Source organism: Narcine bancroftii, chromosome 10, assembly GCF_036971445.1.
Source record: "Narcine bancroftii isolate sNarBan1 chromosome 10, sNarBan1.hap1, whole genome shotgun sequence".
Taxonomy (NCBI): Eukaryota; Metazoa; Chordata; class Chondrichthyes; order Torpediniformes; family Narcinidae; genus Narcine; species Narcine bancroftii.
In genome coordinates this window covers 66,102,478-66,119,599 of record NC_091478.1, presented here as the reverse complement: position 1 = coordinate 66,119,599, position 17,122 = coordinate 66,102,478, and the positions used below count along the sequence as shown (strand labels likewise).

Here is a 17,122-nt window from a genome sequence, read left to right as displayed (position 1 = left end):
CCAAGTGCAATACCTGCAGAAAACACTGGATGGTGCAAAAGAAATGAGTTTTGACTGGTATGATGTAGCAGACAATTACCATATAACCATATAACCACTTACAGCACAGAACAGGCCAGTTCGGCCCTACTAGTCCATGCCGTAACAAATCTCTACCCTCCTAGTCCTACTGACCAGCACCCAGTCCATACCCCTCCAGTCCTCTCCTCTCCATGTAACTATCCAGTCTTTCCTTAAATGTAACCAATGATCCCGCCTCAACCACGTCTGCCGGAAGCTCATTCCACATCTCTACCACCCTTTGCATCAAGACATTTCCCCTCATGTACCCCTTATAATTTTCCACCTTCAATCTTAAACCATGCCCTCTAGTTTGAATCTCCCCCACTCTTAATTGAAAAAGCCTATCCACATTTACTCTGTCTGTCCCTTTTAAAATCTTAAACATCTCTATCAAGTCCCCCCTCAATCTTCTACGCTCCAGAGAAAAAAAGCCCTTGTCTGCACAACCTTTCCCTGTAACTCAAACCTTGAAATCCTGTCAACATTCTCGTGAACCTTCTCTGCACTCTCTCTATTTTGTTTATATCTTTCCTATAATTTGGTGACCAAAACTGTACACAGTACTCCAAATTGCTTCATTGTAGTAGCAGAGTGCAAAAACATCAGTCTTGAAAAATTATCCTTTTAGAAAAAAGTGCAGTGATGAATTCATCTTGCTTTCACATAGAAAAAATAGAACTTTTAGTAAGTTTTTTTTTACTGTGTACATTTAGACTGTTTACATGCGCAAATCAAATTCATCTAAAGCAGTGATTCTCAACCTTTCACTTTTCACTCATATGCCACTTTAAGTAAACCCTACACCATCGGTGCTCTGTGATTAGTAAGGGATTGCTTAAGGTGGTATGTGAGTGGGAAGGGACCCAACTGTTACTGAAATATTTTGCTTGAGAAAAATGGTCGTTGGCATTTCCTTTGGAGTTATTAAACTGTGCACATAATGAGTCAATTTGGAAGGATTAAAACAGTGGTCTTCAAACTTTTTCCTTGCAACCACATGCCACCTTTAGCAATCCCTTACTAATCACAGACTACCCTATGGCATAGGGAATATTTAAAGTAGTATGTGAGTGGAAAGAAAAAGGTTGAGAACCACTGATCTAAAGAGTTCGAGGATAACTGGATAGTCACCCATTGCTCTGATCCTTAATGGATGAACTTAACTACATCTTAAGTACCCTGAAAATAATTCTAATGTCATTATCAAACATATACCATTCTTTCAGGGTGTGGTTCTACTGTTATTTATTTCCCTTTGGTAGTTTACTGGGCCTGTAGTGAAATGTGGGAAATTGACTGTCAGTGTTTGTTTTAATGTGAGTTGTCAATTGCACACAAGTTACCACAAAGTCATCCTAGAAGGAAATCTTGAAGAAAATCCAAGACAGTTCGAGACTGATATCTGTCATTAACATCAACATAATTAGATGCAAAAGACATTTGCATTATTAAAATTAAACCATACAGATTAAGGATCATTTGTACATCTAGCCTTGATATTTAGTTCAAGGCTTTCTTGTTTTAATTATCTTCAGGAAAGGTACTGTTTTGAAGTAATTGTTTTTCTACAGAATAATATGCATACTAACTAATTTTTGAATGGAAGTTTTTCTAAATGTTATTGTTCCTCACTTTTTGATTTTTTTTTTCTATCTTTGTGTAGCCACGCAGGCAGGACCCCAGTCCCGGCTCCAATCTGGGGAGCGGAGATGAGCTCAAGCTACGTTAAATATTCTTGGATCAGCCTCGCCATAAACTGTCGTATGTTAAATCAAGCAGCTTTTTGGTGAACTGGTCTTTAAAGAAGTGAAGATGTTAAGATCCTGAACAAGAATATTTTTTATCCTGACCCAGGCTTTTGGATGCCCCGTTCAGCACAAACTGCCAGGGATTGCACTATGTCCATTTACAGTACCTGCATTTCCTGCTTTGAGCATGTAGCCAGTAGCAATCTTTGTTTTCTATGCAAGCTTTGTTTCTCTCTCTTGGAATTTTTAAGTGCCCTTTCATGTATTGACCTGTCTCCCTTTCCTCTTGGTTTTCAAAGAAAAAAAATGCAGGAAATCTGTTTCAGAAAGTAGGTTGAAAAATGTTTGAGTTGATTTAAGTGGCAGGAAAGCAGAAACTTCCACTTTTCCTGGATTGCAAGTGTGTAAGGATTTTAAATCTGTATCTGTTTGCCTTTGCTGTTCCAAAGCACAGGAATGGCTTCATTAGCTTGTTTGCAATTTTTTGTTCTTATTTTTATATTCTGTAAAGAGATGGCCACATAAGGAAGCAGTTAACATTAGTGGAGCAATTTTTTAAAAGTTAATAATGTTGCTTTTATTTCCACAGCAAGTTGAAAAGCAGAAGACCATCCAATATAACATTTAATTTGGCTTGTACATTCCATTTTATGAATTAAACTTTAGGCTTAATAAAATGTATTAAACATTGATATCAATTTCTACCCATTTTTAGATTTTAAAAAAAGATGGTTTTTAAAAAAAACTGACTTTATTTAAAGGTTACATTTTGCAGTTTTGTGCTGTGCTGTTACAAAGTTAAATATATAACCCTGAATATGGGGTACAAATTGGACTGACAAAAATCTTCAAGCAGTGCACGTGTGTCATGTGCTGGACACATGAAAAATGACCTACGTACATCTGAAGTGACCTAGTGTATCAAATATGTTGAGTATTGATGTTAGTGGCCTTGGTGGCTATTTTCTGCTCTGCATTGCTTAATAATATCTTAATGCTGGCATTAAGATTGGGTTTCAACCTTCTGCTAATTAATCCAAACAGTTCAAAACTTTGTTACTGGTATTAAGTTATTGATGCAATTTAATAAGTTTTTTCAATCATATTTAAATGAAGGAATTGCATCTTTTTGCATTGTACTCCTCCCTTGAGTTGTTTTGAATAATTGAGCTGGCTTTTGCTACTTTCTGTGAATCTGAAACATTTTCTTTTTAAAATTACTTTATTAATAAATCTGAAAAGTCAAACCTGTCTGTTATGTCTTAATTTCTAAAACATTTCCAAATTTAGCATGAGAAAATGTCTTGACATTTTCCTATATTTTGAAAAATATTGATGTATCAAACCTCTACAATTCTTGTTTGCCCATCAACTTTGTTTCTGTTTTGCCACTTACCAAAATGAAGGGATAATTTATAGTGGCCAATCAGCTCATCTTTGGTAGGCCAAAATACCTGTCAAAAATCTCATTTACATGCAAACTCTATACAGCATCCAAAGTCATGATTGAATTGTCTGGATCAGAGGCAAGAGTGTAAACTATTATGTCAGCCTAGCAATTTTAAATATGAACATCAAGAGCCTCTACAGGGAATGACAAAGTTGGAGAGCATCAACGATGCTCACCACCCAGCCCACACTCTGTTCTCGCTGCTACCATCAGAAAAGAGGTATAGATGCAACAAGACTCAAACCACCAAGTTCAGAAACAGCTGCTACCCCTCCAGCGTCAGACTCAACAACAAGCTCAATCAGGTTCTTATTTAAGGACTCTCACTTTTGGACTTGATTGATCTTTTTTCCTGTTTTTCAGTTTGTTTACATTTATTTATTTTCATGTGTATGTTGTGTAGTTTTCTTTCTTGCATGACCAATAAGTGGTAATTCTGCCTCACCTGCAGGAAAGAGAATCTCAGGGTTATATGGGATGTCAAGTACATACTGACAATAAATCTGAAGAAATTCTGAGAGAATCTATCCTAAAGGTTTGAAGTATGACCTAGTTAAAAGCAAACTTGCTAACCAAAGTTTGAGGGAAACAGTGGTGTTAGATGAGGGTTGGATGAGAGCTGGATATTAATAGCACGAGAAGTTAACAGAAGGTTAATGAGATAAGTTGATAAACATGCAATAAGAAAAATGAAAATAAGTTGAAAGCCATGGAATGAAAATGAAAGCATTTGCATCTGAAATTTAAAAAAAGGGTGTAACTAAACAGGTCAAACAGCATCTATGTAAAGAGAAGTTGCTGTTTCAGATCTCAGACCTGTCTAATGGAAAGCCACAATGTTTATGAAAGAAAAAGCTAAATTTGAGATGACCATACAGCAACAATATTAAGGAACTATAGCTAAAAGAAGAAAAAATCTTAGTGAAAAAAGATTGCACAAATTTATCAATGATCAAAATTGAGGGTTTTAAATTTGAGAACTATTCAGCTCTGGATTACCAGAATTGAGACGGTCACTAAAATAGAGCAAAGTGCTGATGAGTATCTAAGAAATTGTATAGTTAGTAGAATAAGGTTGTAGTATTAAAACCAAAGGATTATTTCACCAAACCTTGTTCACCAATGCAAAAAGAGTCTCAAGAAAAAGCAAGTTGTACTGCAATGTACCTTGAGATTGTAATCCAGAAATTGGATAGTTGTGGTATAAACGAAATGGTAAATTTCTCACCAGGAATTGGCAAGGCATAGAGCTTGTGTATATTCATTGAACTCCATTTCCAAGGCTGACATGCTTCAAGTATGGTTGGAAGCAAGATGTATTTTGGCAGAAGATAATTGAAGATACAATGGCATTATCTTGTCAGTTTTTCATTTGTAACAAATAACAAGATATTGAAAACTAAACCAGCTGAGAACAGCAGTCAGGGAACATTGTAAATTGTGTATCTGAAACTGAAGATTATGGAGAAAGTGGAACCTGGATGAAGCAAATCACAGTGGAGATAGTTAGCAGCAGGCTGTAGACAGCAAAAATTGGTGTCAAATGTGAACTGAAGGATATAAATAGTGCAGATAGTGGGGTGTGTGAACAATAAATCATTAAGATGTATTTATCTATACAAATTCTAATCTTTCAAAATGCGTGCAAACTAGTGGCCATTAAAATAAGGTGCCAAGCACCATTTTATTCCAGGAAGATAAAGATCTATATTTGTTTGTTTGTTCATCATAATTTTAAAATAGCTATAATTTTAATTCAATTTGAACAGCAATAGTCATAGTTTTCCAGGATGGAAACTGGTCCATTTTGAATTCATCAACCAAGATGTCTATGCAAACTACTCCCACTTGCTGGTTTGGTCCATATCCCTTTTGAAGTTTTCCAATTATAGGGGTCACAGACTCAGGATAAAGGGAAAGCCATTTAAAACCGTGATGAGAAACTTCTTCAAGGTTATGAACTTGTAGAACTCTATACCACAAAAAGTTGTTGAGGCCACTTTATTATGCTGGTTATCTCCAATCAGTCCCTGACTATCCAAATCCAAATCTGTTCCAACAATTTTTAGATCACTGAGGACAATGAATGGCCTGCAATTGTCTGCTTCATCCTTGCTACCCTTTTTAAATAACAACACAACATTAACCATCCTCCAGTCTACCCGCACTTTATCCGAGGTCAAAGATAAGGTAAACATCTCAGTAAGGCTCTCTGCTACTTGTTCCCGTTAATCTTGTACAGATAGTCCTCAACTTAAGATGGGGTTATGTTCTAGCACTCTCACTGTTAGTTTAAAAAGAGAAGTGGGATCTGTGTGGGGACCGACACGGGGCTGTGGGGAGGGAGGGGTAGTGGGATCAGTGTGGGGTCCGGCATGGGGCTGTGGGATCAGTGTGGGGAGAGAGAGCGAGGCAGTGACATCAGCTTGGGGACCAATACAGCGCTGTTGGGAGACACTGAAAATCATAGCCTAGCCAAAATTTGAAGTACAGTAAGGATTCAAACCATTGAAAATTTGAAAATTGTAAGTTGTGGACTATTTGTATAGTTGTAACATGATGGCCCAGCTCCGACTAATGAAGGCAAGCATGCCAAACACCTTCACCACCTTGTCTACATTTCACACCTTTCATGGAATTTTATACCAGTACTCCTGAGTCTGTTGTACAACATTCTCCAGGGCCAGATCCTTTACTGTGCAAATCCTGCCCTGATTTCATCTGCCAAAGGGCAACATCTCACACCTGTTGAGTGAAATTTAATCAGCCATTTCCACTTTCCAAATTGATCTATGTCCTGTTACAACCATCACTGAGGACAATGAATGGCCTGCAATTGTCTGCTTCATCCTTGCTGCCCTTTTTAAATAACAGCACAACATTAACCAGCCTCCAGTCTACCCGCACTTTATCTGAGGTCAAAGATAAGGTAAACATCTCAGTAAGGCTCTCTGCTACTCGTTCCCTTTAATCTTGTACAGATAGTCCTCAACTTAAGATGGGGTTGTGTTCTAGCACTCCCACTGTTAGTTTAAAAAGAAGTGGGATCTGTGTGGGGACCGACACGGGGCTGTGGGGAGGGAGGGGTAGTGGTATCAGTGTGGGGTCTGGCATGGGGCTGTGGGATCAGTGTGGGGAGAGAGAGCGTGGCAGTGACATCAGCTTGGGGACCAATACAGCACTGTTGGGAGACACTGAAAATCATAGCCTAGCCAAAATTTGAAGTACAGTAAGGATTCAAACCATCGAAAATTTGAAAATTGTAAGTTGTGGACTATTTGTATAGTTGTAACATGATGGCTGTTTTTCCAGACTCTTTTGTGTAGTCTTCCAAAGGCGCTATTTGCCTTGGCGAGTCTGTTGTCTATCTCATTGTCGATCCTTGCATCTGATGAAATGGTGCAGCCGAGATCTCACAAAGATAAGCGTATACAGAGCCGTTGTCATACCCACACTCCTGTTCGGCTCCGAATCATGGGTCCTCTACCGGCACCACCTACGGCTCCTAGAACGCTTCCACCAGCGTTGTCTCCGCTCCATCCTCAACATCCATTGGAGCGCTCACACCCCTAACGTCGAGGTACTCGAGATGGCAGAGGTCGACAGCATCGAGTCCACGCTGCTGAAGATCCAGCTGCGCTGGATGGGTCACGTCTCCAGAATGGAGGACCATCGCCTTCCCAAGATCGTATTATATGGCGAGCTCTCCACTGGCCACCGTGACAGAGGTGCACCAAAGAAAAGGTACAAGGACTGCCTAAAGAAATCTCTTGGTGCCTGCCACATTGACCACCGCCAGTGGGCTGATAACGCCTCAAACCGTGCATCTTGGCGCCTCACAGTTTGGCGGGCAGCAGCCTCCTTTGAAGAAGACCGCAGAGCCCACCTCACTGACAAAAGGCAAAGGAGGAAAAACCCAACACCCAACCCCAACCAACCAATTTTCCCTTGCAACCGCTGCAATCGTGTCTGCCTGTCCCGCATCGGACTGGTCAGCCACAAACGAGCCTGCAGCTGACGTGGACTTTTTACCCCCTCCATAAATCTTCGTCCGCGAAGCCAAGCCAAAGAAAAAAGAAACATGATGGCCCAGCTCCGACTAATGAAGGCAAGCATGCCAAACACCTTCACCACCTTGTCTACATTTCACACCTTTCATGGAGTTTTATACCTGTACTCCTGAGTCTGTTGTACAACATTCTCCAGGACTAGATCCTTTACTGTGCAAATCCTGCCCTGATTTCATCTGCCAAAGTGCCACATCTCACACTTGTTGAGTGAAATTTGATCAGCCATTTCCACTTTCTCAATTGATCTATGTCCTGTTGTAACCTTGTACAACCTTTACTGTCCAATATAGTACAAATTTTGATGTAATTATCAAACTTATTAATCATGTCACCTACATTCTCAGACAAATCATTAATATATATGACAAACAGCTGAGAACCAGCACCAATGTGCACCACACCTCTGGTCATAGGTCTCCAATCTAAATAACCACCTACTGCTTCGCGCTGGTAGTTGAACGTGGGTTGAATCTGGGAATCTAGCAGTTCACCTGCCAGTATGAACACTCTGAACTAGGTGGGGGGTGGGGGGTAGGCTACAAATCAACCTGGAACTGATATAACCAAGGAGGTTATTTTAGAGGCAAGCATTTTCAACTCTGCTCCAATGTGAATGGCCTCTCACTATGGTGGATAGCATTAACGCGTCATTGCCCTGTGTGTGTGCTTCACCCTGACGGGAAACACTCGGTCCGGCAAGGTTGTTTGGAGGGAAAGTCAGTGTTAAGGCTAGTGTTCTGTTTTCAAAGATTTTTAGTGCAGTATTGACATATGTAATGTTAGTGTAGTTTGAGTCTTAGTGTAATTATATTTTACAGGTTTTTAGTGTAGGTGTGTTAGTGTGTAGTGTTAGTGTAGTTTTAGTCTTAGTGTAATTATACTTTACAGGTTTTTAGTGTTGGTGTGTTAGTGTGTAGTGTTAGTGTAGTTTTAGTCTTAGAGTAATTATATTTTACAGGTTTTTAGTGTAGGTGTGTTAGTGTGTAGTGTTAGTGTCATTTTAATCTTAGTGTAATTACATTTTAACAGGTTTTTAGTGTAGGTGTGTTAGTGTGTAGGGTTAGTGTAGTTTTAGTCTTAGAGTAATTATATTTTACAGGTTTTTAGTGCAGGTGTGTTAGTGTGTAGTATTAGAGTTTGTGTAGTCTCTTCAATCTGAGGCGCCTGCAAGCTCACACCAAGACACAAGAGAAACTTGTCCGTGAACTACTCTTTGCAGACGATGCCGCTTTAGTTGCCCATTCAGAGCCAGCTCTTCAGCGCTTGACATCCTGCTTTGCGGAAACTGCCAAAGTGTTTGGCCTGGAAGTCAGCCTGAAGAAAACTGAGGTCCTCCATCAGCCAGCTCCCCACCATGACTACCAGCCCCCCCACATCTCCATCGGGCACACAAAACTCAAAACGGTCAACCAGTTTACCTATCTCGGCTGCACCATTTCATCAGATGCAAGGATCGACAATGAGATAGACAACAGACTCGCCAAGGCAAATAGCGCCTTTGGAAGACTACACAAAAGAGTCTGGAAAAACAACCAACTGAAAAACCTCACAAAGATAAGTGTATACAGAGCCGTTGTCATACCCACACTCCTGTTCGGCTCCGAATCATGGGTCCTCTACCAGCATCACCTACAGCTCCTAGAACGCTTCCACGAGCGTTGTCTCCGCTCCATCCTCAACATCCATTGGAGCGCTTTCATCCCTAACGTCGAAGTACTCGAGATGGCAGAGGTCGACAGCATCGAGTCCACGCTGCTGAAGATCCAGCTGCGCTGGGTGGGTCACGTCTCCAGAATGGAGGACCATCGCCTTCCCAAGATCGTGTTATATGGCGAGCTCTCCACTGGCCACCGTGACAGAGGTGCACCAAAGAAAAGGTACAAGGACTGCCTAAAGAAATCTCTTGGTGCCTGCCACATTGACCACCGCCAGTGGGCTGATATCGCCTCAAACCGTGCATCTTGGCGCCTCACAGTTTGGCGGGCAGCAACCTCCTTTGAAGAAGACCGCAGAGCCCACCTCACTGACAAAAGGCAAAGGAGGAAAAACCCAACACCCAACCCCAACCAACCATTTTTCCCCTGCAGCCGCTGCAACCGAGTCTGCCTGTCCAGCATCGGACTGGTCAGCCACAAACGAGCCTGCAGCTGACGTGGACTTTTACCCCCTCCATAAATCTTCGTCCGCGAAGCCAAGCCAAAGAAAGAGAATTATATTTTACAGGTTTTTAGTGCAGGTGTGTTAGTGTGTAGGGTTAGTGTTAGTGTAGTTTTAGTCTTAGTGTAATTATATTTTACAGGTTTTTAGTGTTGGTGTGTTAGTGTGTAGTGTTAGTGTAGTTTTAGTCTTAGTGTAATTATATTTTACAGGTTTTTAGTGTAGGTGTGTTAGTGTAGTTTTAACATTAGAGTTGTGATAATGTGGCCAACTTGGGGGACCAGGAGCTCTTTTCGATAAGGGGCAAGGAGGAATTCTCCAAACATATGGGCACCGTGAAGGATGGTCCATTATATGAGAGGTTCACCTGCAGGCTCGGGGTCCTGGATTTGACACTAGGTCTGCCAGATTGTGAGGGAGCTGGACTGTGGGTTTGTCCTTAATTTGAACAGTCTGAAGCCCACTGCAGTAGATTTTCCCACACTTTTATACATTGTGCGGGTATGTCTTACTAAATTGTGTACGTTTTCCCCCCACGCTTTTGTAAATTGTGCAAGAATGTGCTTTATTCCTGCTACGATTTCACTGCCCTGCACGTACGTAATACATCGCTCAGGATGTCACTACTGGAGGTTGGGCCCCTCTTAGCTCTGCAATACTGGGTACTTAATGTTAAAGAAATTAAGCTGGAACTTCATGATCTTGTGTGAACAGCTCTTCTGGTATTTCAAGATTGGTCGTTCACAAGCAAATTTAGTGGGTCGCCAATGTGAAAAGGTCTAGACTCCTACCATCAAGCCAATTCTGTATCAAATTGGCCTGTTCATTCTGGATCTCATGTGACCTGAACTTCCATGTGGGTCCTCGTCAAAGTCTATCAGGCAGCATCCATCACCCTGTCCTCGTAAATCTTTTTTGTCACCTCTTTGAATCTGTAAGACACAATTTCCCACTCATAAAGTCATGCTGAGATTTTCTGCCTTATAAAGTGATCAAACAGAATTCAAAGGCAACGAATTATTGAAGGTAAATGAATATCCACAATAATAATAGTAACTGCTGATATCTTCATGTCTGTTCCCTAAATTCCTATTGTGCATGGAGTTGATTAATGCCACAGACTAGTACAATGAGCAACAAAAATGTATTGATTCCCCCTTATTGTTACACCTACCCTTGGGTGTGGCATTGTGCCAAGTTACAGCTGGCAAGTGCTCAACTTATGATTTTGTGGTGATTCTTAATTATATGAGGGTTTGTGTGATATGAAAATATGTGGGAGATTTCACAGTAGATTCAATGTTATCAGCTGGTATGCACATGCACCTTTGGAGTACAGACTGAAAGGATTTACTTGCAGTATACTATGTTGTTACTGCTCTACTGCTTTTAAGGAACTGTTCTTAATGTATTGAACAATCGTACCAAATTATATTATTGATTACAAAAAGTATTTATGAAGTTTGCCACAAATAACACTGTAGAAGGCTAGTTAGAGCAGAATTTCTATACATTTCGAGAATGTTAAATAGCAACAGTTCAACAAAATAGATTTGAAAATATGAACAGCTTGGAAATGTGGTGTATTTAATTTGGATGAATATAAGCAGTTTTCTGCCAAAAGGACAATTAACAGTTATCTATAAGGAACAATGTGCCACATTGACCACCACCAGTGGGCTGATATCGCCTCCAACCGTGCATCTTGGCGCCTCACAGTTCGGCGGGCAGCAACCTCCTTTGAAGAAGACCGCCTCACTGACAAAAGACAAAGGAGGAAAAACCCAACACCCAACCCCAACCAATCAATTTTCCCTTGCAACAGCTGCAACCGTGTCTGCCTGTCCTGCATCGGACTTGTCAGTCACCAACGAGCCTGCAGCAGACATGGACATACCCCTCCATAAATCTTCGTCCGTGAAGCCAAGCCAGAGAAAGATAAGGAACAATGGTGTGATTAAGGCAAAACTGCACATATCATCAAAGTGTCTGCACTTGAGAAAAATGAAGAGATACATATCTTTCTCACTTTCAAACAACTGGCATTCTACATAGCAAAATGCTTTGTAGCATGTAAAATGAAATAATTAAAAAGATGATGTTTTAAGTAAACGTGTGTAAAAGGCATTATTGCCTTTAAAATGGAACTCCTCTTTCAGTGCATGACATTGTTTGTTGCAATTCCAAGTGGTGCACAGAGTACCTAGATCTAAAGTTAATTTATCTCACTTTTATTCTGATATTGATCCATTTTGTGATGTGTAAAATTTTTGAGGCTCAATTGATCCATGTTTTGGGCTTGCCCTAGTTTAGAAAAAATTTGGAAAAACATTTTTCAAACTTTATCAGTGATTTTTAAGAACTAACCCGCTTAATTGCTTTATTTGGTCTTTCACAAGGAGAGGTAATGTCCACATCAGCTGCAGGCTCGTTTGTGGCTGACAAGTCCGATGCGGGACAGGCAGACATGGTTGCTAAGTAGAATGCCAGTTGTTTGAAAGTGAGAAAGATATGTATCTCTTCATTGCCTGTCCTGTATCTTCGTCCGCGAAGCCAAGCCAAAGAGAAAGAAGAGATTCAAAAGGGATGTAGGAAAAAGGCAGGTAACTATAGGCCAGTTAAACATCTGTAGTTAGGAAAATGCTTGAAGCCATCATTAAAGAAGAAATAGGGAGGGATCTGGAACAAATTGGAACCATTAGGCAGATGTAACATGAATTCAACAGAGACAAGTCTTGTTTGACAAATTTACTAGAATTCTTTTAGGATATATTGAGCGCAGTAGATAGGGAGGAAAAGGTGTTTGTTTTTTACTTGGAATTCGAGAAGGAGAAGGTGTTTGATAAGGTAACACATAAAAGGATTATCCATAAGAATGCATTGAATTAGGTGAGATGTATTTAGCATGAATAAATGATTGGTTAATTAATAGCAAGCAGAGAATTTGAAAATTGGGATACATGGGTGTTTTTTTTAGTTGGCAATCAGTGATAAGCAGTGTGCCACAGGGGTCAGAACTAGGCACAATATACATTAATGATCTGGAAGCAGAGATTGTGTGTTGTGCATCTAAGTTTGCTGATGACACTAAATTTAGAGGAAAAGCAAATTGTGCAGAGGACATGAAGACTCTGCCAAGAGATATATGCTCCAAAACTATGAGAAATACAATAAACTGGTTGTCTGAAAGGAGGCAGAGAGTCGGGATAAGTGGGAATTTTTCAGGTTGGCAGAGAGTGGTAAGTGGGGTGCCGCAGGGGTCGGTGCTAGGCCCACAACTGTTCATCATTTACATTGATGACTTGGAGGAGGGGACAAAATATGGTGCAGCCAAGTTTGCGGATGACACCAAATTGAGTGGAAGAGCAAATTGTAAAGAGGATGTGGAGAGTCTGCAGAGGGATAGAGTTAAGCTGGGTGAGTGGGCAAAGGTCTGGCAGATGGAGTACAATGTTAGTAAGTGTGAGGATATCCACTTTGGCAAGAAAAATAAAAGAGCTGAATATTATTTAAAGGGTGAAAAACTACAGCATGCTGTTGTGCAGAGGGACTTGGGAGTGCTTGTGCATGAATCACAAAAAGTTAGGTTGCAGATGCAGCAGGTTATTAAGAAGGCAAAAGGAATGTTGGCCTTCATCACTAGAGGAATTGAATTCAGGAGTAGGGAGGTAATGTTGCAACTGTATAAGGTACTGGTGAGACCGCACCTGGAGTACTGTGTCCAGTTCTGGTCTCCATATTTGAGGAAGGATATACTGGCTTTGGAGACGGTCCAGAAGAGGTTTACTAGGTTGATCCCTGGGATGAAGGGGTTGACTTATGATGAAAGATTAAATCGTCTAGGATTGTATTTGCTCGAGTTCAGAAGAATGAGAGATCTTATAGAAAAATATAGAATTATGAAGGGTATGGATAGGATAGATGTAGGAAGGTTTTTTGAGCTGGCAGGGGAAACTAAAATGAGAGGTCACAGTCTCAAGATTCGGGGGAGTAGATTTAGGACAGAGATGAGGAAAAATAGTTTTTCCCAGAGAGTAGTGAATGTTTGGAATTCTCTAACCAGGGAAGTGGTTGAGGCTGCCTCATTAAACATATTTAAAATTCGGTTAGATAAATTTTTACATGATAGAGGAATTAGGGGATATGGGGAGAAGGTAGGTAGGTGGAGTTAGGACATATATTAGATCAGCCATGATCTTATTGAATGGCGGAACAGGCTCGATGGGCCATTTTGGCCTACTCCTGTTCCTACTTCCTACATTCCTATGTTCCAATCAGATCAGCCATGATCTTAATCAATTGCAGAGCAGGCATAAGGGGCTGAGTATATTTATTCAAGTTGATTTTCCCAGACAAAGTCAGTGATTGCATAATTTGTATGTTTCTGCATACAGCACATTCAGTACCATATCTTGTAATTGAGTTTTGAATCTCTCTAAATGTTCACACTTACAAATAATAAATAAATTTGAGCCAGACATAACACTGGACAATTTTTTTCAAAAGGTTTGCTTCCTGAAAAAAAATTGAGGATTATGATAGACAATGTAAGCTGAACACAAAGATCATTTCAGATTTACTTTATCACATAGAAAGTTGGAGAAACATTGACTTTTATTGAATTTAACATGCTTAATTGCATAATGATGCTGACTCATTGCATTAGTTCAAATGACCTAAAAATGTTTTACTGCTGAATTTTGTTTGTACTCAGCATCTGATGCCTGTCATGTCAGTGTCCAACAATAGTTGACTAGCATTGATGAATTCTAGTTGTCTAAATATCGCATTTCCAGGGTCGCAATGTGCTGGTGAAACCTTTCACCATGTTCATCATTGACTGCATCAAGATCAGCAGGGAAGACGTCCAAGTGTGAATGTAGAAAATAAATTTTCAATAACATGTTGCACTTCATGGTTTTGAATGCTTGAAGTAGACTTAAAATATGACTTGAAATCATTAAAATAGGTTATATCTAAAAATAATAGGACATTTTTCAGGTGATTTTCATGATCATCAGCCAAAAATCCATAAAATACACTCAAAAGTGTTCAGAAACAAAATTTTTGATGTCCAGTGTATTGTTCACATTCTGTTGGCATGGATTTTTTGAGGTCTTTGAATAAATTACCAGTATCTGGTACATAAGTGTAAGGGATAATGGAATATGGGGACTCAAGCAAGTGCTAATTGGGAATGAATTAGGATGGGTTAAATAAGGGTGAAGTAAGAATGGAATGTGAGGAAGGGCTAAGCAAGTATAATAGAATAGGGGTCTTATAGCAAGTAGATAGATTTAGCAAGTCCTGGGGGTTGAGATTAATGAATAAGAACAAAGACATGACACTTCCTGGTAAACAAGTTTACAGAAAGGCACATAAACTGCAGGTAGGTAGAATTAACTAATGCTAAACCAATCCAGGAGGCAGAAGAATGTTAAGGGGGAGGTTCCTCTGTACTGAAATGGAATGTATAAAAAGTTGGGTAAGCCCCAGTATGTGTGTGTATTCCCAGGGTAAGGGGAAGCACCCAACTTTGCATTGTTGTAAAATAAATGTTCTCTGTTCTCAATTTTTGTCTCGAGTGAAATTTGTGAAGGCACCTCTGCTTCTCACAACTTGGGGTCTCGTCCGGGATCTCTCTCCCTCCACTGACAGAGCGCCTGACGACGGGGGTAGGTGCACCCTGGCTGATTCAGCTGGACTCCCGGATGACGGGTAGCTGGTCAGTGGACGAAGCGAGTGATATCCGAGAAGAGGCATTGAGAACAAATGACGGGAGGACGTTAAGGAAGCGCACTAGGAATAGCTACTGGATTCCGATAAGAGGAATTTTATTTTCCTGCCAATATGGGAGGAGGAAGTAGCAAGGGAAAAAGTCCTAAAGAAGGATGGGAGGGTAAAATACCGAAACATAGTGCGTTAGGACTAATGTTATCCAATTGGAGTGCGGGGAAAACCCGTGAGAAGGATAAGCAGACCATGGTCAGGTATTGTTGTCAGGAATGGGTTAAGAATCCAATAAAAGGGAGTTCAGAATATTGGCCAAAGTTCAGATCCGATGAGGACTGGATGTGTCAGGCATTGAACATCTGGCTCTACCAAAATCAAGGAGACAATACCGGGAGTAGGGAATATCCAGCCTGTTGGCTTAGTGGATTGTCTAATCAGATGATTTTGGACGAGAAGAAACTTACAAACAAGAAGGATGAAGAACCTTCTGCCCCTGAAATAAAGGGATGGGATGTGTTACATTCCCTTCCTCCACCTTATGTTTTCCCTGTGCTGACTCCCATTCCCCTTTTCCCCTATGTTTTATCCTTCTTTACCTTCCCCTCCTCCTCCAGTTAAAGAAAGAAGGAGAAAGTAGGAGTGGTATGAGGACTCACTCACAGAGTGCAAGATTACCGCCTCAATTGACACGAGAGGGAGGAGATAAGTCAGAAACTAACTGGATGGGATGGAGAGGGTCTCGGATTTGTAAACGTACTGAGGTGCACAATTTTAAAAAAGCAAATTACCTCTCTGTTAGAAGACCCTAAGGGATGTGCAGAACAATTAGATCAATTTTTGGGGCCTAATATATATATACCTGGGATGAATTAATGTCTATCTTTAAGGCTCTATTTACTTTGGATGAGCGTGGAATGATCTGCCAGGCAGGGATCAGAGTCTGGGATAGGGAACACCAAGGGGGGGCCAGGGGCAATACCTGGAGAAGCTAAATTTCCCCTGGTAAACCCAAATTGGGATAAGACTACTAATGATGGTCGCACGCGAATGGATGAGTACAGGGTTAATCTAATAAAAGGAATGAAGAAGTCTATTCCAAAAGGACAGAACTTTAAGAAGGCACTTGAGGTTCCCCAAGGTCCCGAGGAGACCCCCTCTGCATTTCTGACTAGATTAGCAATATGGGGGGGTTGGATATAGAATCCCCAGCAGGTGAACAATTGGTATTGACAAGTTTTGTTACTAATTCAGCTCTAGATATCAGGAAGAAATTACAGAAGACGGAGAATTGGCATGAATAGGGACTATCACAGCTTTTGCAGATCGCACAAAGGGCATACGTCCAGAGGTCTGAAGAAAAACAGAAAGGAAAGGCTAAGATTTTGATGCAGGCAGTAAAGGAAGTTGTGGATGGAAAGCAAGGAAGTGTTAGGAACCGTGTGTCGGCTCCTGGATGTTGGGAGGAGCGCTGGGAGTGGTGAAGTAGAGGTAGGGGTAGAGGAGAATTCTGGGGATGGCGATCGTTCCCGGGACCCCGTGGAGATCCTGGCAGAAATTGGGAGACAGGAGCATTAGTATGCTATTATTGTAAAAAGGAGGGACACTTTAAGAGGGAATGCCCGATGCGGGCCAGGGAGATGTGATCTTATGCATTGATGGAGGCAGATTATGAATGGGGGGGGTCACGGTTCTCAGCTAATGCATACCATGGGGCTGCATGGAAAACCATTGGTAAATTTAAGCGTAGGACCCCACGGTGACAAAATGACTTTTCTAGTAGATTCCGGGGCAGCCCGGTCTAGTATTTTATGATGGCCTGAGGGTGTTATTACAGAAGGGACGGTGATGATTTCGGGGGTGGGGGGGGGGGAGAGATTTTGCAGCCCCTAAATTAAAGAATG

At 40.9% G+C, this 17,122-nt stretch overlaps 1 protein-coding gene and 1 long non-coding RNA gene across 9 annotated transcripts in view; one reads left to right on the top strand and one right to left on the bottom strand.

Annotated features, from left to right (window-relative positions):
• cbfb (core-binding factor subunit beta) overlaps positions 1-3,058 on the top strand; it is an 89,913-nt gene extending 86,855 nt beyond the window's left edge. For all 3 annotated transcript variants that reach the window (XM_069901182.1, XM_069901181.1, XM_069901180.1), the window contains one exon: positions 1,727-3,058. In XM_069901182.1, coding sequence (XP_069757283.1) covers positions 1,727-1,792 — 66 coding nt within the window. In that variant the 3' untranslated portion in view covers positions 1,793-3,058. The remainder of the gene's footprint in view (positions 1-1,726) is intronic.
• Positions 1-17,122, bottom strand: part of LOC138744667 (uncharacterized) — a 41,435-nt gene that overhangs the window by 19,082 nt on the left and 5,231 nt on the right. For 4 of the 6 annotated variants that reach the window (XR_011345688.1, XR_011345687.1, XR_011345685.1 and 1 more), the window contains exon 3: positions 10,280-10,420. This is a non-coding gene — a long non-coding RNA (uncharacterized lncRNA). Of the gene's footprint in view, positions 1-1,765; positions 3,707-10,188; positions 10,421-17,122 lie in introns of those variants that run through there. The other 2 variants (XR_011345686.1, XR_011345683.1) reach the window with 2 other exon arrangements.